This window comes from Acanthopagrus latus, chromosome 5 (genome assembly GCF_904848185.1).
Source record: "Acanthopagrus latus isolate v.2019 chromosome 5, fAcaLat1.1, whole genome shotgun sequence".
NCBI classification, from domain to species: Eukaryota; Metazoa; Chordata; class Actinopteri; order Spariformes; family Sparidae; genus Acanthopagrus; species Acanthopagrus latus.
This window is the reverse complement of record NC_051043.1, coordinates 14,558,129-14,581,485: the sequence shown is the minus strand read 5'-3', so window position 1 is coordinate 14,581,485 and position 23,357 is coordinate 14,558,129. Positions and strand designations below refer to the sequence as shown.

Below are 23,357 nucleotides of genomic sequence, written 5' to 3'. Positions count from 1 at the left end.
GAAAAGTACTGCATTCCCTGGATCCAGGCAGTGTAGTGTGGTTGTAGAAGGGAGTGTGTGTAGAAGTTGTTTAGTAGGTTCAACACTAAATTATTTGTTGAAAAACCTTACTTTTCACAAATGTAACCTTTTACAGATATATAAATAGAACATTTTTATGATGTTGGCACACTTTTGTTGACATCTTTGTCCTGTGTCATCGTGTTCATGAGTTTAAATTCCCAATAGATTTGAACTACTTTTTAACCCTGATAGCTCTGTGGCTTTAAAGGCCGACAAGTTATAAAATACTTGCAGATAATTGGACAAGCATCTTTCTATCATTGTCTATCAGGGGATAACTTTAACCAATCAGATCAACAGTAGGAGGAGCACTACCACCAGTGGAGCCAGTTAGTAAATCTACCTCTTACTGCAGCCAGTTACGAAGAGTGAATCCATCCTTCAGTGCCGTTCTTTGCACTTCTGTAAATGAGGAAATACTCATACTAGTAGCATTTACGCTAATCTCTTTGACAGCCAAACTTGTTGTTTTCAAAAAAACAATTGCTTGTCCAGAACACCATGGTTCGGCCACAAGCCTGACAAGATGGATTCTCAAGATCATCCGATCCTGTTATCTCGGAAAATCTGTCTGCTTCACAAGCTAAACATTAACCTGGTTTTCAAACGAGGCCACGCTGCCTCCATTTTTTGCCTACTGAAGAGTTTTCTGAACGTTTGGTTCCACCCCCTCTCCTCCTCTGTCTCTTGCCCCACATCCAAATGATCTCACTGGCTTTCAGCAGTCATTGTTATCGAGGGGAAGTCACTGGCTTGTGCTACGGGGTTGTAATGGAGGCGCTATTGTTGGCTTTGTTTAGGTGTTGACTGTTTTGGGGGCAGGTTTTACCTTTCCACTGGGAGTTTCCCTGCTGAACTACATTTAGAGATGGGCTCTGAGGGGCTTTCTGAGGGTCATGTGGGTCCCTCGCTATTGAGGCAGGTGCGTTTTCTGTTGATGAGCATCAGAATGTGGCAGGCGCCTCCGAGAGTGCTCCCAGAGCACTGTTTGGCCTTGAGGGGATTTGGCTCAGAGTGAGGGTTTACTTTTGTCCCTGTGTGTTTGTTTTAATCTGTCGCTGTGCCAGGTGGCTGTGTTTATACAGACTGCACACCATCAGATATCAAGACGGGAGGTTTGTGAGGCGAGATAAACATTTTTGTATTCGTAGATGAAGAAGCATGATTGTGTTCTCTGAGAAGGTCAGCCAATAGTTATAAAGACCAAGGGTGAAGCTGGATGTTTGTGAGGGGTTCACATCTGTACTGCAGTAAACATTTAACTGCCATAGTGGATCAACCCTCTTTATATACAACCTGCTTCATATTTTTGTAGTTTTAGCCATTATTCCTATCCGTGGTAATAACTTTGTAGTCATCAAGTTCATGTTTGAGGTCTGATGAAAAGATAAAAGTTGAGGACAGTTCAGATAGGGCGAGAAACAGTAACCAGGAAGACCAGTGACATTATATCCCAAACTGAGCATTGTAAACATCACAGGTCACAGTGAAAATGAAAATAGGATATAAAACTTAGATTCTGATGTTTAGATAAGTTACACATTTCTTCAGAACATGTTTGTGAAGTAACTTGCCTGGCTTTGATACAAATCAGTTGCAGTACATATTTAGAGTAGTTGATTCATCGATTGCTTGATTGGCAGAAAATGAATTTGTGAATGAAAAGTATTTTGGTAATCATTTTACAAACATTGTCTGGTTTTTCATCTTCTCACATGAGGATCTGCTACTTTTCTTTGTTCTATGTGCCTATCTATATGTTTTACAGGTTTTTTAAAGTCTTAAAGGACAGGCAGATACAACTAAGTTACATTCAGTGAACTGAATACATGACTAAAAGCCAGAAACCACAGAACGGGTTTCATGAAACCCTGCAGTGAGCTGCTGTTTCTCAAATCAGACTCTGTGTTTTTAGTTCCGGCACTGCATGAAATGGAACATGGATGTGTCCCTGTATGTCTGAGGGAAGCTCTTATTTACCTATTTTTTGTCTCTAACGGACTTTGTGAGGATTTTTCTGTAGTTGCAGAACAGTGTCAGAAGCATGGTGGCGGTTAATTTGCAGACCAGACACAGAGAACTGTTTTCCCTCTGAGATGAAAATTAGATCCAGCTGTGATAGAGAAATAGCTGTGGTCAGAATTCAGCCTGAGGTTTTTGAATATTTTATGCCTTATTTGACACAATTGTTTCTCTTAAATCACGGTGGATATACACTATGTAGATTCCAATAATTATTCAAACCAAAATGTTTTAGTTTTTTTATCAGAGTCAGCTGAAAGCAGCTGTATCGGCCAAGTATATCTCAAAAAAGCGCAAAGCTTTCTGCATGCAAGTGTGATAAAAGAGAAAGCGATTATTTTAGATGCGTGATTTACATCTGACTCACTGACTTCTAATTAATTTAAATGGCCATTGAAACAAAAACAGTAAATCCATTCATCCTGCAGCAGAACAAATCATTCTCCAGTCAGGCTCATGTGACTTGATTTTCCCTTTTCCTCTCTCTGGAAACTTATTTCCTTCCCTCTGCCTCATCACTCTTTGCTGACACTTTTATTCGCCTCACATTCCTCCAGCCCACATGTACGTTCATGGTCATTCATGGTCAGGATGATGTAGGTGAATGTAGATCTGATAAGTGTTGGTGTGAGTGTGGAGGAGGCTGACTCTGGATGCCAGACATTTCTGCGTGGACCCTGCTGGAGGTTCACTATTTTCTGATTTTATTCAGCCAAGAAACACTTTGGAATATATTTAATATTTAATTTAAAAGAGTCAGACACGCGTTCGCAACTGTTGATTTGTGTTTCTTGGCATTTCTGTTCAGCTGCTTGGTGTAACAGATGAGCCGAGCTGGCTGTAACTCCATATTCTGGATATTTAGACAGTTAACAATGTCCTTCTGTGTTGTTAATTAGTTGTCAGCATTTTATTTGCCCTGATGTTCAATCCACCCCCATCTGGATAAAACAAACATTTATATTTTTACTGTAAATTCTTCCTGACGCAGTTTCACTCTGCTGTTCTGTGCAGCAACATGTGGCGACTGGATTTAGACCAGTGTCTGTTGGAGAGCAGCCAGACAACACAAAATACCATCTTTGATGCAGTTTATTAATTTCCATAGTTTGTTACAACAAAGGGGGAAATAGGTTTGTATAAGTAAACACATCATTACCTTTGTTTTAAAACTTTATAGTGCCTAGTGTGCTTGATGCTCTAGGTCACCCGACAGTTGTGATTTTATGGCATAAACACTATGATGAACATCCACTTTTCTAGATGAGCTAAGTGAACTAACCATATCACTTGCACAGTGGAAGTCCCCTTTGGAATTTATACGGTGAAGACCAGAACTGTGGATATCAGAGGTGGTGACAGACTCATGTAACAAACATCATACTGGATCTACAGCCTCAAAACCGCAACTCAGTATTTCATAGGAGCTTTATTGAAGACAAATGTAAAACAGAAAGTGACTGCAAAGCAATGAATAACACATTTCAACATTTTAGCATCTCCTTCTACGTCTTCACCCACTCCTCCATCATCCCTTTGCCCCCAGTCCTCACCAAAAATGAACAATATTCAGGGTATTCCTAAAAATATTCAACATAAGTGACACATTTAACAGAACTAAGAGAAACAACGAGGAACAAGAGAAACAAAAAGAAAAGGGGCAAAAAGAGTGAGAGGAAAGTCTCATACTGTTAAAATGAGTCAAATTTAGCTTGATGCAAATGAATTGATTAATGTTTTAGGAATGATGAGATCCTATAGGAATTACATGAAGGTGGAGTTGGTGATTTTCACTGATTTTCCAATGATTTTCCATAGCAATAAGGGATGTACTGATAGATTGGCTGGCACGTTCATGATCTACTGAGTTGTGACGAGTCTGGCTGATTTTTAATCAGCCGATACGCATGCTTTTTTTGCAGTGATCTCTCAAATGTGTTCATCAGACATTTTTGACAAAGATGAAGGCAGAATGTTTTACAGTTTAACAATAGACCTTGTGGTCTATAATGGCATTGGTGCAGGACAGTAAACTTCACTGGGAATGTAATAACTCTGTAAGAACCCAACCATCTATTTTCTGCATTATAACCTCTAGAAAAAAGTTTTCATAGATACTGATACATCTGTGACAAGCCAATATTGACCAATAATACCAATTTATGCTCTTTCAAACATAGTGTAATTAAGTTCTGGATGATTTAAAACAGTTCAGTTGTTTTTATAATGAAGATGTCTTTGCTCCCCTGACACAAAAGGGAGAGTAGATAACAACGAAAGGAAATAATCGGTCAAATTGTTGTGTTACACATCGGTACTGGCCCCTCCTTTTGAACCAGCTTGCTGCCTATTTTTAGTCGCCACATTCACTGTTTGTAACCAGGATGGTGCCGATCTGGTTGACTAAGCACTGAGTCAGGCTGAGGGAATGTGAAAAAAACCCACATTTATAAAAAGAAGTGAGTGGGATAGCTTCCTGTCCTCATTTCAGAGAGAGCCTCCTCCTATTTCCACTTTCACGTTGTATTGACTTTGTCAGAAAAATGTAGTTGCGCTGGAATCCGGTTCAAGATGGCGTGGCTTGTTCAGCTGTTGGAGTCTGTCTGCTGAGAGTCTGCAACCCTGAATTGCACAGATATTTCCCACATTTTCTCGCAACCAAGTTATTTGAGCGCTTAGTGCCCAGAGAGGTTTCATCTTATTCATGTGATGCAAATCAAGAGGTATCTAGACAAACATGCAGACAGACTCTGTGAGAGAAGAACCCCTCATCACTGGCTGCAAGTGTAAATTGCTTTCTTGAAGACCAACCTGCCGACTGCAGCCACAGCCACTCTTTTAATTGAAGCCGCTTCTTGTCAGATCAGATTAGAAAATGCTTACCTGCTTCCCGCTGATGGTGAACAGGCAGACTGTTGGTCTTAACTTGATGTCTGTAAATATTTCTACTTGTTTGGACCTTTTGCTGTTTTATATCTCTGTATTCAAAAAGCTCAGCTAATTTCAGCTTTTATCGGTTTCATTCTTTCTATTGATGTGTTTCCGGCCTTTTGAAGTGACACTGAACCCTTCTATTTAAAGTATTGATCGCTCTGTGTTTTGTTCAAGTAGTAGGCAGAGTTTGGTTATCATGGCAACGCTCGTCCTTGGTGGAAGAGGCATGAATAGGAGCATTATGGTGGGAATTTACTCGGCGGACGGAGCGAGGCGCTGCCCTTGAGCGCTGCATTTCTCAGAGCTTGAAGTGATAGCAGCGCGGCCTCTGTGGTTTGGCTGATAAGCACCTCTCCTGCTGTCAAGGCCCTCGGCTGCAGCTGTGCCTCAGCCATTATACTGTACTGGATTTACAACCATCCAGGGGTTTGTCCTTTTCTCACTCTCATCTCTCCGTCACACACACCCTCCCTCTGTAACACACTGTAAGGATTTCTATCAGAGTCACTGTTCAGGTTCTGCATGAGCTGTAGTCTGATCATAGAGGGAAAGTTTGCTTTTACTTTTTTAGTTCATGTTGAAACAGAAGTCACATGTTTCGGCAGTATCTTGTTTAGTGGACAAAGTCCCAGTCGGAGTCAGTTTCTCTGCATTTATTTCACAATAATCCGATTTTTTTTTTAATTGCGTTGCAGAACACGTGTTGTTTTTCAAGCAGGTGGAACTGAACTGTATCAGCCTTCTCCTGTCACTTGTGTTTTGAGGTTTTTCTGTGTAGGTTGTTGAGATGATGATGAACTGACACTAATCGTTTTTTTGTTACTCAGTTGTCATGGGCTATCACCGGAGTTTGAATCCTCCTGCTTGGGGCTGCACAATATGGTAAAAAAGATCATATTGACATTATTTTAAGTTACAGTTGCTGTACGATACAGGATTAATGAAACCGAAATATAAGAACTGCAGTAGTGCTTGAAGATACTGTTTCACTCATTACACTGGTTTTCCAAGCTCACAGCCATCCCCATTTGAGCTTGTCTCCATGGTAACAAAGACACAACAGAGAGACTTGGCGTTGACTGAGATGTAACCAAATACATCCTGACTAAGAAAGCAGGCAGTGAGGCAGGGAGTCGCAGGGAGGCTTGGGACTGGACGCTGATGACTAATGCTCCCAGGATGCACAACAAGGGGCCGTGACAGATGACTGTGGCACGCCAGATTACATGCCATTCCTCCATCGAGGCCTCGGCTTTAGTGATTCATGCCACTGTACCTCTGCTGTTTAGGTTAGATGTGATCAGCAGCCTCGGCGGTCACACTATCAAGGTTCATCTTTACACGGTGGTACAGGCTGCTGATTGGAGGCTCATGAAACTGAGCTGTGTCACATTTTAGTTGTGCTACTGAGTTGTGCGACATGTTTGCATAAAACTGGAATGAGATTTTGTAATTCTGTAAGTGATAGCAGACGGCTTAAGTCCTTTAGGGTATTAACTGTTTGGTTTGTAGCTGGTGTTAGCACAGACCAGGAATTTCAAGTATAAGGAAGTCAAATTCAGTTTAAAAAGTGTAGGTGAGGTCAGTTTAATTTGACAGCCAAATTGTCTGACAGAACAATTAAAAATAAAGCAAATATAAGCATGTTGGTGTTGTTTAATGTTTTCTTAGTAATACTAATACAGAAAACAAGGTACTGTGGAATGGACCTTGTACTTTAAAACCAATGTGACAGTATGGATGACTCTGACCTCTTTCACAACCGATACCGTGGCTGGTTTCAGTCTGGTGTTTACAGCTGTTTGTTTTCAGTGTTCATTTAGTCTTTTATGTTGGATCTTCCAAAATAAATGTTCTACTTCATAAATTAGGCATTTTAGTAGTTAGATGTTGTCAACTCAGTGTGCACCCACTTTTTCCGAAGCTTGATTGTATCCCAGTTGCTACTTAAGAAAATGGAACATGTTGCCGTGGGATACATTTCAGGGAAAAATGTTATCACAGATATGTAGTCTGAAGGTTAAGAATTAAGCATTTCTAAAGCCCAAAATCCAAGACATATCCAGTTTTCTTTTACGTAAGATGAAAAGAAAAGCTTTAGATTCTCATGAGTTAAAGATAGAACTAGTAAGTGTTGGACATTCTTGCTTGGAAAATAGCAAAATGAATGCAGATCAGTTTATTGGCAATCACCTAATCAATTAATTGATTACTAACTTCAGCTCTAAATGGGTTATTGTCCTGCCCTTGTTATTAGAAAGAACCCTTAATGCCTCTTAGCAGCTGACTTGAAAGCAGAACTATGTAGAAATTGGCATTTTACACTGCGCAACACCACTGTTGTGATTCTAAAGTACAAATCCCTGGTCTGTAACAATGTGTCAGACTTATAGGTGCTAACTACAAACAAAACTTATTATATCATGTCAGTGTTACGTATTGAAAACCTGTATGTTTCCGTGAACATGTATGAAACGCTGTGATTCTACTCTCACAATGAAGTCACATAGTGCAGAAACAGGTGATGCGGGGCAGAGTGGCTGAGACAGAGACAACATTCACCCTTTTACTGACTCTGTACCATCAAAATGATTTTAAAGCTGTTATTTCGTGGTAAAAAGAAGTTACATAATGTTGTTTTTAAGTGGAGTTTCTGTCTGGCTGATCAATCAAACCATCGCTGTCATCATCACTGTCTTCTTTTGTGGTTTGTCGCATTTGAGTTTTTCATGTTCAGGAGAAATCAACAACAACATCCCGCGATGGTGACATGCAACAGCCTACAGAGATCTCATTCATGCTACAAGCGGCTTGTGTTAATTCCCTGTTGGGTATATACAGGCTGCAGCTTGTATTGTAGTGCCAGTTATCCAGTAAGCTCTGTTTAGTAACAAGCTATTGTTTGTTTGTGCACGGCCACGCACATGATTCACAAAGTATGACTCACAGGGAGATGAGCCAAAAAAGAAGAGAGCCGGGTCACACAGATGGTCATAATTAAAGGGTTTCATCCCGAAATGAGATGTCGGTCACTTTTAACTAGTCGTTCCACATGGTAACAGTGGCATCTCTGCTCTGCTTTCAACTCCCTCTAATCTGGCCAAATTAGATATTTGAGGAGCTTGTTCCAACGTGTGAACTCCAACATAACATCTAAGGATCTAACAGCACTTTGTGTCAAAGAGCAGCAAATAACCAAGGTCATTAGTCGAAGTCAAATGTCTTTAATTTCTGTCTTCTCTGTCTTGCAGAGCTCGACGCAGGAGATCGGCGAGGAGGCCGAGGAGGACGCCATCTTCACCATCACGCTGAGGAAGGTGCAGCTTCACCAGTCAGCCAGTAAGGGGCAGCGATGGCTGGGCGTGGACACGGACTCCGCCCTGAGCCTCTACGAGACCTGCAAGGTGCGGACCATCAAGGCCGGTACGCTGGAGAGGCTGGTGGAGTACATGGTGTCGGCGTTCAGGGGCAAAGACTCCACCTACGTCACCATCTTCCTGTGCACCTACCGCTCCTTCGCCACCACCAAGCAGGTGCTGGATCTCCTGCTCCACAGGTATGGCAGTCTGACACACCTGGTGTGTACGACCAGTGTTGTAAAAAGTATCCGTATGTTGTACAAGAGTAAAAGTAAAGATTTTCTGCTAAAATATTACTTTGGTAGAGGTGAAGGTCACAAGTTACCAATAGAACTTGATATTTAAGGTGCTTAATTATCAGATGTAAGTTATAACTATATTTATATGTATACACCGTATACTATGGGTTGAGTTATTATTGACCCGGTCAATTATGTAATCCAATATTTAGCATTTCGCTTTAAGACTGTCGTTAATTGTAAGGGAGCTCAAGCCAGAAAATGTGCCTGACTTCTCTTTGAATTTAGAATATTTGATTGTTCAAATAAGTTAACAAAAATGGGTAGCTACTGCCAATTTCAAATCAATTGAAAATGAGCAGAAAATATAACTGTACATCCCCAATGATTGATATGTGGTTGGCTTTTCTTGAATGGCAAAACAGAGAAACCTGTTAAGTTGTTGATGGCTTCTCCTTCACACTTGTGATTCTATTACATTTTATGTCATTTAATCACATTTTAAAGTGTTGCAGTCATCATAAATGCATTTTAAACATCAATACAAACATTTCACCACAATTTCCCAATTGTCCATTTTTTTCTTCATTGTCCTTATCATTATTTAAAAAATGTGCTTTGTTTTATTTTCCATTCTTAAACCAGATAGTAAATATACATGTTAAATACAAATCTATTCTGGTCAATAAAGTTAGAACAACAAGCATATAGACACCAGCTGTCAGCCAAACTTAACATTTTAGCATTTCAAAAAATGTTGGCTAATAAATGGTTTCAATATACTTAAGTTAGAACATTTTGTCCACGCATGACGCTTCGAAAATGTCGCCTTTTCATACAGTTGATTAAAGCACAAACCACAGAGGATCCTCTTTATTTCAAGTTTGGTGTTTGTTAAGCTAGTGAGTTTCTTTAGAATCCAAATTGAAAAATGTTCATTAACTTGGACTAAACAGGACTAAACTTGCGTTTCTCGTTTTCAGGTATGCCAAGCTCCAAAACGTCCCTGCAGCCACTGCACACAGAGTCTCCCAGGACGACTGCACAGAGCTGAGAAAGTGAGTCTGCTGCGACCTTCAGTGTCGAGCTGCCAACATTAATCACTGAGTACATTCACAGCACTGAGCCTCTTCCCACTCCTGCCGGGGTTAAAGGGATATCAACAGAGTCTGAAGTTGCAATGGGTCATTTTTCTTTGCTAGACGTCTGTCAAACCCGGGGTGGGGGGAGCAGCAGGAGTTTGATAAAACGCTGTTCTTGAACTGATAAAACTAATAAATCAGAACAAAAAACACTTAAACTCTACTGCCCTTTGTAGCTTAAGTTTTACTAAAACTGATGGTTAACATTGTTAGCATAGCTTGTTGAAACGACAGGACATAGTTCAAGGTTTTACATATTTGCCCTTCTACAACACATGGTTGTTCAACAAAGTGCAAGTTGTGTTCTTCTATTTCCCACAAGCAAAACAGACAAAGTAGTGCAGTGAGTGCTAGCTTCATGCTAAAGTATTACAGCTTAAAACAGCTTATGTAAAAGTGTTTACCGTTAATTTACTATTTCCTTAATGCTAACTAACTAAAATTGTTACATGTTAGCATGACACTTTTAAAGTTAGAAATGACTTGTTAATATTTTTAACTTTACTCAAAGAAACAGCTCAGAGTTATTGTCAAAGCTGTGGCAATGACATTCAATTATTTTTTTGAAGGAGTAATTCAACATTTTGGGAGATGTTTTTAAACTTTAAACAGAGTTTGAATAGCTGTTTCCCCTTTTAACAAAGCTAGGCTCATCATGTCCTGACTCCAGCTTTGGCCCAGCAACTTTTTGTGACAGCAACACTAACACCTGCATAAAGTTTTCACTCTGATTGAAAAATGTGTGTTTGTTTTACAAAATATTTCCTGACATCTTTTCTTTTCTGTGTGTCGCAGCACTGTTTCATCCATCCTTGGTGCGTGGCTGGATCAGTACTCTGAGGACTTCTGGACCCCTCCGAACTACGACTGTCTGCACCAGCTTCTGTCGTACCTTCATCGTCACTTCCCCGGCTCGGACCTGGAGCGTCGCGCCCGCAACCTGCTGGCCCATTTCCACCGCCGACAGCAGTGTGAGCCTGATCCTGATGGTATGAAGGCAGGACAGGAGAGGGACAACAGAGCAGGGACTTCCAGAATAAGATGCCACCAGCAGAAACTAAAGCGGTGGTCAAGATGTACCTGCTAGATTTATTTTTTATGATTTTTATTTTGCAAATGTGAACAATTGTCTTAACATACATCGACACATTTGATATAGTTGCAGACAGTGTCAATTCTCATGTTGTAACCCCAGTAAGCACTAGTTGACAGTCAATATCAGCACACATGCGTTTGACCACTGAGTGAAATCTTTAAACCATGTGGAGAAACAACAACGCTAAGGTCAAAGAGAGGATGAGAAGTGTAGGAACTGTGTGCAGGTTGAGCTCGGTTCAAGGCGGTGTTGTGAAAAAGATGTGTTTTTATCTCTTCAGGGGAACACATCGGCTGCCCTTTTGCAACGCAGGAAGAGAGCGGCTTTGAGGACGAACTTCCTGCTTTTAGTTTCCTGTCGTTTGACCCAATCATGGTGGCCGAGCAGTTCACGCTCATGGACGCGGTAAGCATGTTTCCCTTTCCTTTCTGTTCTACGCCCACTCATTTCTAAAAAGTTGTCCAGATCCAGGATGGACTCAAAATGATACCTTTTTCCTTTTTTCACATCTCTGTGTTTCCATCTCTGTGCAGGATCTGTTTAAGAAGGTGGTGCCCTACCACTGCCTGGGGGGGATCTGGTCTCAGCGGGATAAGAAGGGAAAGGAGCACCTTGCTCCCACCATCAGAGCCACTGTGGCTCAGTTCAACTCAGTCACCAACTGTGTCATCACCACCTGCCTGAGCAACCCGACGCTGAAGCCCAACCAGAGAGCCAGGCTGCTGGAGAGGTGGATAGACGTGGCTCGGGTGAGCAAACATCACTGGTTTATTCAGTTTATTTGCAATTTAGATCAATGTTCTATGTTTTTGATGGTCTTACAACAAATGTGGCTATTAAAACAGTAGTTACAACACATTTTGTTCTATGTCTGACTTCAAATTTGTTCCTGTTGCATTGCGTTGCAGGAGTGTCGGATCTTGAAGAACTTCTCGTCGTTGCGAGCCATCCTCTCCGCCTTGCAGTGCAACGCCATCCACCGCCTGAAGAGGACCTGGGAGGAAGTGTCACGGTAGGTTTCCAGCCTTTGGTTAAAAGCAGTGGGGTCCTAGTATATAGCTGCATATATGCATAGATTAATAACTGTCGAAGGCAGCGGGGATATCTGGGTTTTAATTTGTTTGTTTTGCGTGCACTGACCTCTGCGTTTGTTCACAGAGAGAGTTTCCGCACCTTCCGTGAGCTGTCCGAGATCTTCTCAGATGACAACAACTACTCCCTCAGCCGAGAGCTGCTGGTGAAGGTTGGTCACAGCTTCTCAACAGCACACACAGAAATGCTCTAACCCTAAACAACGTTATTTAGATTTCCAGAAAATGCAGTCATATTATCCAGTATTACACAGTGTTGTTTAAATTGTCATATATTGGGACAATAGACAATCAAGAAAAGAAAAACAAATTACATTGTGAAAAGCGCTGCGTAAATGGCACTTTATAATTGGACAAATCAATCCGTCATTCTGTATCAGTTTAATAATGTCAGTGCCCCGCAGAACAGATGGCGGCAGGATGTATGGCATGGTGACCTGTCCCATCTGTGCTCTCCTGCCAGCTGCAGAGGAACATCCACAGAAACATCCTGCAGGAGAGAACACCTTGTACCATGTTCTTGGATCACAGTATCTGTATATTGCTCATGATGTCCTGGGTGGGCTCCGTACAGCTGACAGATTGCTGTCGTCATTAATCTGATTTATGGAGTTTAATGCAGGGAGGTGTTGACACCTCAAGTGTTTTGCAGCTTGTACTGACACACTCAGTACAAGGACAGCAGGAGCTGACACACAGAAACATGACAGAACGGGAAATGAGACTGTGAATCTACTTGTGTCATAATGAGTGAAACAAACAAAAGATCACAATGATAAGAAAATGCTCTGAAATTCTTTATCATCTCAAAACATAGACATGATGCACATATTTTACATTCAGAATAACTCACACATTCCAATGATGTCATATTATATCATAGCACCAATGGAGCTTTTTTGGCACAGAAGAATAAGATATATCAGGCTTTGATCCACACATAGTGCTTGATAGTAGATACATTTATTCACAGAATAGACACCAACTTATTCTTTCAGTGACCCCTAATGGACTCCTAAACAGAAGTGGACTGTATGTGGACACTGCACTACTTTCTTCCCATTCATACAAATGTCTTTTCAGTGTGTGAAAATAAAGACTGCCTTTATTTGTAAACCTGAGCAGTTAGCTGATGTAACAGTGAGTGAACACTTGGGGTTTCCTCCGAGGGAATTCCTGCTGACGTCAAGGTTAGGAGGAGACCTTTGGCAGGTGTAGATAGCAGCTCTGATCTGACGCCTTGCAAGAGATCACCTCGGGGCGTTGCCTGTCTCTTGCACTATCTGCTCAGAGCAGGCTGCGCTCACTTGACTCCGTCAGCTCAAGTTACACGGGCAGCAGAAGGCCTCTGAGCATTACATCACTCTGAGGAATGTGACTGGAAACACCAGGAGGTTTCTCAGATGTTTTTTGCTTCTAAAGTTCTGCAAAAAGGAACAGTGTTTTAAAGAACAGCAGTACAAGAAAAATGAAAACTAAATTAACAAACGTTTCGTCAAATTGTTTTCCTTCTACTTTCATGCACTTTCAGGCCCATTAGAAAATGTAAACATTTCATACCTCAGTGGGTTAAAAGTGTGCCAGAATTCAGTCTTGAAGCTTTTGGATAGATTCCGAGCCTAAGTGCAGCGAAGCATCCTTGAAGGGGAGGTTCCCACTTTGTGACCCCTGAGACATCCAGGCCAGCTGCAAGTATTAGCTGCTCATGTTAAAACAGCGCAGACAATAGGAACACAAGACCTTATGTTTTTATGGAAAACAACAATGATTTTGGTAGTTTATCAATTGCGTTATTTTCAGAAATAAAGGCACAGTATCACAACAATGTCACTGTTCAGGTGATATCACTGTCAAATTAGCAACAGAAGAAAGTGAAACAGTTGGATGTTTTAAATTCATGTATTTATTTCCAGTGTTCTGCTTTGGTTTGGTTCTGATACATCATACCAAAGTGAAACAGTGTGCAGGAGGTTGTATGTCAAGTTGTGATTCCATCTTACATTTGAGAGATGACACTTGAGATGTGCAAGATACAAGCTGACATGGATGGGATAGGGGTTCTGTGAGAAGCTGTTGCACAGGATCTAAAGAGTTGCAGTTGATCTGTTTGTGTATATAACACTGACTGTTTGTTATTATTCTGCAGGAGGGCACCTCCAAGTTCGCCACTTTGGAAATCAACCCCAAACGAGCTCAGAGGAGACATCAACAGCAGAGAGACCTGGTGAGTCCACAAACTTTAACTAATCTTTATGTATTTGTTTATGAATAACTAAAGATTCATCACAATTCCTCTTCAGAGCAACAGGCAGCGTTAATTAGTTGGCAACAGCCTCATCTAGTGGCAAGACTTGTCACTGCAGTCCGTCCATGCACTGCACTGCAAAGCATGACTTACCTGATGCATTTGAGTGACTCTGCCTTGAGTAATTGTGTCCTGAAGGCCGTGATTTTGTTTCTGAGCCACTGTTTTCTCACTCAGCCTCAATGTTTACCTCCATGCACTGTCCCTCTGTGAACAGGGAGTGATGCAGGGGACGATTCCTTACCTGGGCACCTTCCTGACGGACCTGGTGATGATGGACACTGCCATGAAGGATTACACTGAGGTCAGACACCTGACATGTGATTGTACTGTCATAAGTTTTGTTTTTACCCTCCTTAGCCGATTTTTGTTCTCTTTCCTCACATTTTCATGTTTTTTTCTCTTCTTTTTTTAGGGTGGTCTGATCAACTTTGAGAAGAGGAGAAAGGTGAATTCTGTTTTCTTATTTGGTTGTAATGATCAGAAAAATCTTCACGTCAGAAGAGATGAAAACATATCTTGCAAATCAAAACTGGACAATTAAATTATTTTCTTTAACCATTTCCTGCTCCGCTCTTCTCGATACCTGCAGGAGTTTGAGGTGATCGCTCAGATCAAACTGCTTCAGTTGGCCTCCAACAACTACAGTTTCACTCAGGACAGCCACTTCAGGGAGTGGTTCGCTGGCGTGGAGAAACTCAGCGAGGCAGAGAGGTTAGTCGTCCCCTCAAGACATTTATTCATTTTTTTCTCATCAATATTTGTGACCAACTTTATCCAAATCTCATCTGCATTTCCTATTCTGTGACTGTTGACTGTTAAGTTTTAAACCTTTATGTACGGTATATTAGTGCAAACGGTCATTACAGCATGTGTAGGTTGTCTAGTCATCATAGCTTTCAGTAATGTTGAGTGCTGTGCTCATGAGCTTGCTACAAAAACACCAGAGCACTTAGGGAGGAGGAAGGAGGCCGGGAGCACTTAGGAGCAACTGAATACCATTTATAAACTCTAATATTGCTACAGGGAAGATGTTTGGTAGATGCAGTTCCCACTGGTGAAATCCATTGGATGCATCTGGAAACAACAGATAATTGATATGCGTCATTTGAGCTTTAAGAGGTATTAGGGTTACTCAGAAGTATTAAAGTATCGTCAGGCAAGTTTTACATCATCATCTATCCCGACTTTCTATTCCTGCAGCTACAATCTGTCCTGTGAGATCGAGCCTCTGTCAGAGTCGGCCAGCAACACGCTCAGAGCCAAGAAGAATGGAGGAATCATGAAACGATGGAGCGAGTAAGTTGATCAGCACTGAGGTGGAGAATACGCTGTTAAGAGTGAGAAACAAGCATTTTAACAACACATAAGCTGTCCACATGCTTCACAACTCACATTATAATCACAACATACTTTCTCTCCAGTATCATGACTGGTTAAAACTCCTCTACTTGTTATTATTTTGTGTCCAGCCGGCAGTTGACGGAGGCTGGCTGCAGCAGCGCTCCAGGCTCTCATTCCAAGTCCTTTGACCACTCACACTACAGACCATATCAAGGGGGCGGCGGGGACAGCGGCGACGCCCTCAGTGTCACATCAGTCAGCTCCAGTGGTTCAGACCTGGAGGATGTGAACGCCAGCTTCCTGTCCGATTCACCGGAGGGACATGAGAGAAAGGTAAGGAGGGGAAGACGGGTTGCAGGAGTCACTGCTGGTGATTATGTGACAGGATATTCATTGGAACGCTCTACTAATGTTGTCTACTTATCCTGGTAGCTGCATTTAACAGTTAATGTATGATGGTTAAATATGGCGACTGACTTTACTTCCAAGCAGGCAATTATACTCCAGTGTTTTATGTTCACCTGTGTGGCTGTTTGCTGATGGCTTCTGTTTTCTCCTCTCTCTAGACGTCGACTCCCTCAGTGAAACTCAGCGTCTCTGCTTTGGGTAGAGAAGCTCCAGCAGCAGACACAACGTCAACGGTAGCAAGACTTTTTTGATTTTTTTTAAAAAAAATTTATCCTTAGAACATGATCTTCCTTGTTTATAGATGGCAATATAACATTGAAGTTAAAAATGTTTAACTACAATTATTTGAGCTCCTAAGTGGTTCTGGGGATATATATTTCTGTAGAATAATATACATAATGTCCCTTTCTCCCAACACTTGAGTTCATCGAGTAGATGTTTTGTGTTAGTGAGCCAACAAACTAATGATGTTAACATAGTAAATAGTAGTAGTAGTAGTAGTAGTGAATAGGGCTGCATGATATTGTAAATCAATCATGTCGCTATTATTCTGGCAATTATTACAATTCACAATTAGTGGGAATGATTAGCTACGCATCACAATTTTCATTTTCACAGAAAAAACTATATTCAAATCATGATGATGTGATATTTGTTGGCGTCTGTACCAAACAAACATGTTTTCTTACATTTGTAGAACAAGATTTGTAGACCAGGACATCTCTGCAGGCCTACAGTACTTCATTATAATGCTGTTTTTTTTTTCTTCATTTACCTAAAAACATTTCCAGCTTCTGTGATTTGGATATTGCACTTTGTTGTATTGGAAGTAAACTTGAGTATTGGTGTTGTTGAAATTAAACATTTTGGATCAACATGATTATGATAAAACAGACAAAAATAGTAAACCTTATTTAGTTACTGCTTCTGAAGTATGCAGATTTTATATATGATTTTAACATGATAAATTTCACGTTTGGGCTCTGTAAATTTTTTTTAGAAAAGTTCTTCACTATTTTGTTACATTTTCCAGCCTAAATGATTTATCCCTTGAAGAGTCTGCCCCCAGGATTTCAGAGAGTAAATAAAGAATGATTATTAAAAAAACTGTAGCAGCAGAGGCTGAGATATCCTGACTCTTCATCCATAGTTGGGTTGAGCTTGAAAGGCACTAGATCCTGCAATTCCCATTATGCAGCTCGATCTCACATCTCTCTATTAAACCTGGTAAATGCTTGTAAATAGTCCACATGTTTTAAACTCCACACTCAGAGTTTGTGACACTGCTAAAAGAAAAGGTACAAGCCCATGCTAAAATAACCCAGATGACCTCACTGTGGCATCAACAGGGTTACTGTCACACTCTTGACACAACTATACTTAACCATTCACAGGCTGGCTTTCATATTTTGATGAACTGATCTTGATAATATAAAATTTGTGTAGCACTGCTTTGATATGGACAGATGACTTCATGATGTCCGGTATGGTTTTAGCTTTATCATCACCACCTTCTCTGCTCTCCTGTTGTCAGTTCTGGGAGTGTACGTCACTGTCGTCTCTGGACACCTCGGGCACGGGCTCCAGCTCCGGTTCGGCCTCCGGCTCCAGCAGCGCCTCCTCCTCTTCCGTCTCCTGCTCGACCCCTCTATCCGCCTCCCGCTCACACAAACGCTCGGTGTCGGCGGTGTCGAACTACTCGACTCTGTCGCTGCCGCTGTACAACCAGCAGGTGGATGACTGCTGCATCATCAGGGTCAGCCTGGACGTGGAGAACGGCAACATGTACAAGAGCATCCTGGTGAGGGCATTTCCTAGATCGTCAGTTTAAAAAATAATTTGAATAATAAAAATACAAAAATAGTAAAATAATGTAAAAAAAAAAAAAACAGGTAAGAAATATGAATGTTTTGTCTTATAACATGCTCACAAAGTAGTAAGAAACAGTATTCATTTTACGCTTAGGCTTTGTCTTTGTGTGCTTGACTGTGACGAAGTTACAAGGCTTTGATGTTTGTTCCTTGATACAGGTGACGAGCCAAGACAAGACTCCAGCCGTCATCCGGAAGGCCATGATCAAACACAACCTGGAGCGGGAGAAGACCGAGGAATATGAGCTGATGCAGAAAATCTCTGAAGACAAAGGTAAAAACGAAAAACATTGTCACAGACTGTCATTTCTCGATGTGAGATGAAACATGAAGTGGGTGGATCTCATCTGCAATCATATATATCCTTTTTTTTTTCATTGTCGTAAGAATATTATTGAGCAAAACTTTACAATGACATAAACTGTCGTCAGGTTTTCTAGGATTTTGTTTATTTCTTCTCTGCTGTGGCAGCCAGGGAGGAATCCCAGTCTGACCAAGCATTTCTAATAAGTTTATTGATCAGTTGGATACATCAGCTTACCTAACTCAGAATTTATTTTGTTATCACCACCAATAAAAATGAACTTGTAACCTGGACAAAGGAAAGAAAATACAGTAGAGCTGTCCTGTTATTCTGTAAAATTATATTTTCAGTTTTTAAAGTGTACATTAGTAACACAATGTCCCTTTTTAGAATCTAATACCGCAAATTAAACAAAATAACGTGTTGGTGCAGTGGAGTCTCCATACAAATGACCACAGTGATGATTAACCAGTTTCTATGGGAAGCTTTGAAGCTTCCCATAGAAACTGGCATCTAAATCCATGTTTGTGTGAATTCTTTTTTTTGTTTTTTTCAAGAGAAAGGAAATATTGCGTCAGCAGGACCCAAAAAGAGGCCAAAGACTGATAAAGAACAGGCAGTGAAGCTCCTTAATGGCTTCTGATTAGTTTCAAAACCTCCAGGCATGCACACATTGATGCGACACAGCACAGTATCCACAAGGGAGCATTTCTGAATCCTTGAGTGTGTGCAACTGCTCAAAACTAGCTGGCTGGTCGAGTTCACTTCAGAGTATTTGGAGACGGGGATGGAATAGACAGTGGCTGATGTCTTCCCCTCGTGCACTCCTCTTTCATTTGACTCATAATTACACTAATTGCAAAGTAAGTATGTAAGTAAACTGAAATTAATGAAATGGTGTGTGTGTGTGTGTGTGTGTGTGTGTGTGTGTGTGTGTGTGTGTGACATCAAAAATGGTATCTGGAACAGCCTTGGTCGTGGAAGAATAAATCATAACGTTATTTCTCTTTTGATTCATTGACGTATCTCCCCACAATAGAAGATTTGTTTTGACTTGTTTTTTTCTCTCTCATCTTGTTCTGTAGAGCTCCGGATCCCGGACAATGCCAATGTTTTCTACGCCATGAACTCCACTGCCAACTATGACTTTGTGCTAAAGAAGCGTGGCTCGGCCCGGCCGGTGCGGGCCAAGAATGTGGCCAGTTCGACGCTGCCTCGCATGAAACAGAAGGGACTGAAGATCGCTAAAGGGATTTTCTGAGGAGAAACGCACTACTTCCTGCCTCCCCTACGACCCCTTAACCCTCTCTGGTCTCCGCTCCTCAGAAGAAACATTTCTGTTCGGATCTGTTGGAGGTGAACTTGAAGTATCCGAGTTTTGCTTTGGACAAAGACTGAGATGCCAGAGGAGATGAGATAAATGACAAAGCAACCTTTCTGTGGATGAGCAGAAAGCAGAGGAGCACCTTAGCACTTAGTAACAGCTGTCGTGTCATCAGGACCCTCAGAGGATGTTAAAAGGCTGAGTCTGTCGCAGGAAACGCCCAGATAGAGGCCGGGACACATGTAGGGGAAATGAAACGGCTGCGTTGGTGTCAGGCGTAACTGCTCTGTCTGAAATTTCTCCTAACCAGTTGTGTCGGCATGCGGAAGAGCAGATCCATTTCATTTGTTTTTGTTTACAAGTGTTTACATCTTCACATCACTCGTCAGCTCTTAAAGATTTTTGTTTAAGCCTCTTGTTCACGAGAGGAAATTTGCACCTTCGATAAAACACTTTTTAAAGCCCCAGACTCCCGCAGCCTTCGCCATCCCTCTGATTGACTCTTCAGGCTTCATGCACGCCCCCTCCTGGCACGGAGTGTACATAAACGAACAATACGAAGCCGCAGCGAGTAAACACACACTTGTGTAACAGCTGGGTGTTCGAATGTTTCTATTTTTTCAGGGAACTTTTGTTGTGAGTGTACCGCTGCCTTTACTGTCTCGACCCGGGGCTCCTGATGTCGACAGTGTTTCTCGGACTGCAGCACTGAACGTTTCGCTCTCCGCTCTCAGACGCTGGGACTCGTTTCAGCATTTTACCACCAGCGACGCTGGCATGGAGGGACCTGAACTCATCCAACTTCTGAACGCTGCCATGTTACTTTCGAAAAACAACAAAAACAAACAGGTCAAGGAGTCTGAATGGAGATGTGGTGTCAGAATCCAGTGGGCACAGCCATGAATCACATGCCAATGTTTTCTTTTTTAATGAATGAAATGTAACCACTACACCCTAAAGGATGTGGCAGTCCTTTGATCGCACTAGAAAACTGAGAGAAGAACAAGAGAGCTAAGAACAAAAAAAAAAAACCTGAGTGTATATATCAGTTAACACCGACTGTGCAGTATGTTCTTATAAAACGGACCATGAGATTTTGTTAATAGACTCATCACGATATCAACACTTTTTTTTTCATTTTGCTTTGTACATTTTTTGCATCTCTCTGCTCTGATATGGTGCTGCTAATTATCCCTCTCAAGAGGTCGTAAGAGCTGCACTTTCTTTATTTCCTGTCCGCTGGCCGCCATGTTGGAAGACAAAAGAAGCCACTATTCTGACCTGCTGAGGGAGACGTTTAGATGGGCTTTTATACAAAAGCATTTGTCTTTGAAACAACATTTTGACCATGTAAGACACTAAACACTAAAGATTATGAAGTGTTCACAAGTGTTCTTGTGTTCCCAAAATCCTGCAGAACAGAAACTCTGGGATGTGATAGGCCTTTTTTTTAATAAAAGAATAAATATAGATAACAAATACTTAAAATAAATAAGATATTCCATCAGACTTCAGTGTTCTGGCAAAAACAAAATGTGAATTCCAAATTTCCTTGATATATACGGATATATTTGTTTAGCCCATGACATTGCATAAGGGGAAGCGAAAGTCTGAAGTTTGTCCCAACATGGCGGATCATCCTCCATATCCATCAGTAACCACTTTCCAAATGTGCCATGACAGGCTTGTGTGTTGCAGAGGCACCCGACGAGTCCTGCTGATTTATCCTGCAGGACTTTTTCTTGCGGTGTCGGCTGTGGTTTTACGTGCCAGTGATGACAGTAGAGTCTGTCCTCTTCTGGAGTGTGAAAATAAACAAGATGGATTTTGATTATTTCCAGTTCTGGAAAATCCTAAATACAGAAAGCTCCGGAAACACGGAGTCTTGAATAGAGTTATCAACGAGGCTGTGCAAAGGAGCCCAGATGAACAACAGTGATCCTTCCAAACTGCACATAAGGGAACTTCTCTGTGCTGTCCGGGAAGGGTTTTTTTTTTTTTTTTTGAAGGAAAAATCCAACCTAAAAACACATTATCACTGTTTTTAAACAGACCGTTTTTGGTGATGTACTTTTCCATCTTTGGGGTCCATATTTATTTTATTCTTATGGATACGAATGTGAGAACTTTATCATTTTCAAGGGCCTTCCTTTCTTTTATGGATTGTGCAGTTTCTCAGAGCTCACTGCTTGTTATCTGTTTTGTTCACAGCTTAGTTACTAGCGGTAAACCTTTCCAAAGTCAATAAAAAACAGGACAGAGGCACTTAATGGGTTGTAAACTGTTTAGCCAGACACGCTTACATTTGCAGCTTCTGTTAGAGTGGATGAATGCGTTTCTCACGCCTTTGCCTTTGTGTACTTTGTTTTGGAAAACCTAAAAAAGGAATCACACTTAAAACACTTAAATTGCAGATTGTCACTGTCACTCAGAGCTAACTGCTTCAACATCTGGATAAATCCCAAGTTTGAGCTACAATACAATATATGTTCCATATTTGAACTAGCCTTCACGGAAATTTTGGAAATGAACTGATCAGTTGAAAGTGAGTCCACCAAAAACACTAAATGACTGAATATCTAAGGTTGGATTTTTCCTGAGTCGTTCTTAACACTGCAACTAAACACTCGATCCGCTTGGATTGCACTTCGACCATGTTTTGCCTTTTTTGTCATTTTCACCTGCATGAAGTTCATAATTCTCTTAACGATCAAATGAATGAAGCGCCCCCTCCCCCCACCCCTTAAGAAAAAAAAAAACAAAAAACCCTGCAAAAGCAATATGATGACGAGCGGCAGGAGGCACGTTGTGGATGTTGTAAGTGCGATTGTGGTGTGAAATCCTTCGCTGTTGGAACACTGTGACCTTTGACCCTTCCACTCTGCCCTCTCTGCCTGTTGATTGGCGCGTCATGTTGAGCACTGTGAACCGAAATGATAATGTCTCGTTCCCCCTTAATGGTGTCGTAGTGAACATCCACCCTCCGCTCAGCTTGTCGGCGAGCAGCGGAGGCAACAGGCTTGACCCTACATGTGCCAAAAATAGGAAAGAGAGAAAAAGGTTGCTTTTAACAGATGAGTCCTCTGCCTTTCACAGTGAAATAAAAAAAAATCAAGTTTGTATGTTTACTGTTGTTGCATTTTTCTTGAAAACATAAAAAAAGGGTGAGAACACTATGATGTCTGGACCCATTTCCCTGTGGAGAATTAGACTGTCGTCCAAGAAACTTGAAGCAAAGATATTTGTCTGGAGCTGCAGGTGAAGCTGTTGTAGAAATCCCACTTCCATGAATATATGCTTCTGTTTTTCATGTTTAAATGTCTTTCACATTCAAACGGCTGCCGAATTTGCAAATATTCAAAACTGGAGAATCTCCACCATCAAAACCAGCAGTTTTTAACCATAAACCAGGTTTTTATTCGAACCAAACATTTAATCTGAGGTGCAGAATCTGACTCACTTTATTAACCGTGTTTCAGACCCAAAACACGGTTAACAAATTGAGTACAGGTGGTCAGCAGTGTCATCAGTTTTAGATCCTGCACTCCTAATTGAGATGACAAACCTATTCAATATTACTGTCTATATTTCCTCCCACTGGTGCTTCACATTTTACACCAGCCCCGAGATTTTTACTGTCTTTTTGGTCAATTTTGAAAGATAAAACCATATCAGAACCACTAAAACACAGCAGTGAACAGCCTTTTCTTCCTTCTTTGATGTCCCAAATCCATTAATATGTTAGTCTGTTGATAGTTTCTGACTTCAGTGGTTCCTGCTGAAGACATTAAAAAATATAGTTTCTTTTTTAAAAGGTTTTATAATACCTTGAACGCAGTCTCAGTTCCCTCTCTG

At 41.2% G+C, this 23,357-nt stretch overlaps 1 protein-coding gene across 8 annotated transcripts in view; it reads left to right on the top strand.

The window, feature by feature from the left end:
• LOC119019381 (ral guanine nucleotide dissociation stimulator-like) overlaps window positions 1-22,622 on the top strand; it is a 55,259-nt gene extending 32,637 nt beyond the window's left edge. For 4 of the 8 annotated variants that reach the window (XM_037097891.1, XM_037097889.1, XM_037097888.1 and 1 more), the window contains exons 2-19: window positions 8,271-8,575; window positions 9,601-9,675; window positions 10,555-10,748; window positions 11,136-11,260; window positions 11,389-11,604; window positions 11,764-11,867; window positions 12,014-12,098; window positions 14,093-14,170; window positions 14,469-14,555; window positions 14,667-14,699; window positions 14,844-14,965; window positions 15,455-15,550; window positions 15,724-15,928; window positions 16,162-16,236; window positions 16,701-16,739; window positions 17,538-17,804; window positions 18,034-18,148; window positions 19,264-22,622. In XM_037097891.1, coding sequence (XP_036953786.1) covers window positions 8,271-8,575; window positions 9,601-9,675; window positions 10,555-10,748; window positions 11,136-11,260; window positions 11,389-11,604; window positions 11,764-11,867; window positions 12,014-12,098; window positions 14,093-14,170; window positions 14,469-14,555; window positions 14,667-14,699; window positions 14,844-14,965; window positions 15,455-15,550; window positions 15,724-15,928; window positions 16,162-16,236; window positions 16,701-16,739; window positions 17,538-17,804; window positions 18,034-18,148; window positions 19,264-19,439 — 2,397 coding nt within the window. In that variant the 3' untranslated portion in view covers window positions 19,440-22,622. Of the gene's footprint in view, window positions 1-5,879; window positions 5,902-8,270; window positions 8,576-9,600; window positions 9,676-10,554; window positions 10,749-11,135; window positions 11,261-11,388; window positions 11,605-11,763; window positions 11,868-12,013; window positions 12,099-14,092; window positions 14,171-14,468; window positions 14,556-14,666; window positions 14,700-14,843; window positions 14,966-15,454; window positions 15,551-15,723; window positions 15,929-16,161; window positions 16,237-16,700; window positions 16,740-17,537; window positions 17,805-18,033; window positions 18,149-19,263 lie in introns of those variants that run through there. The other 4 variants (XM_037097890.1, XM_037097887.1, XM_037097892.1 and 1 more) reach the window with 3 other exon arrangements.
• The last annotated feature ends 735 nt before the right edge of the window (window positions 22,623-23,357 follow it).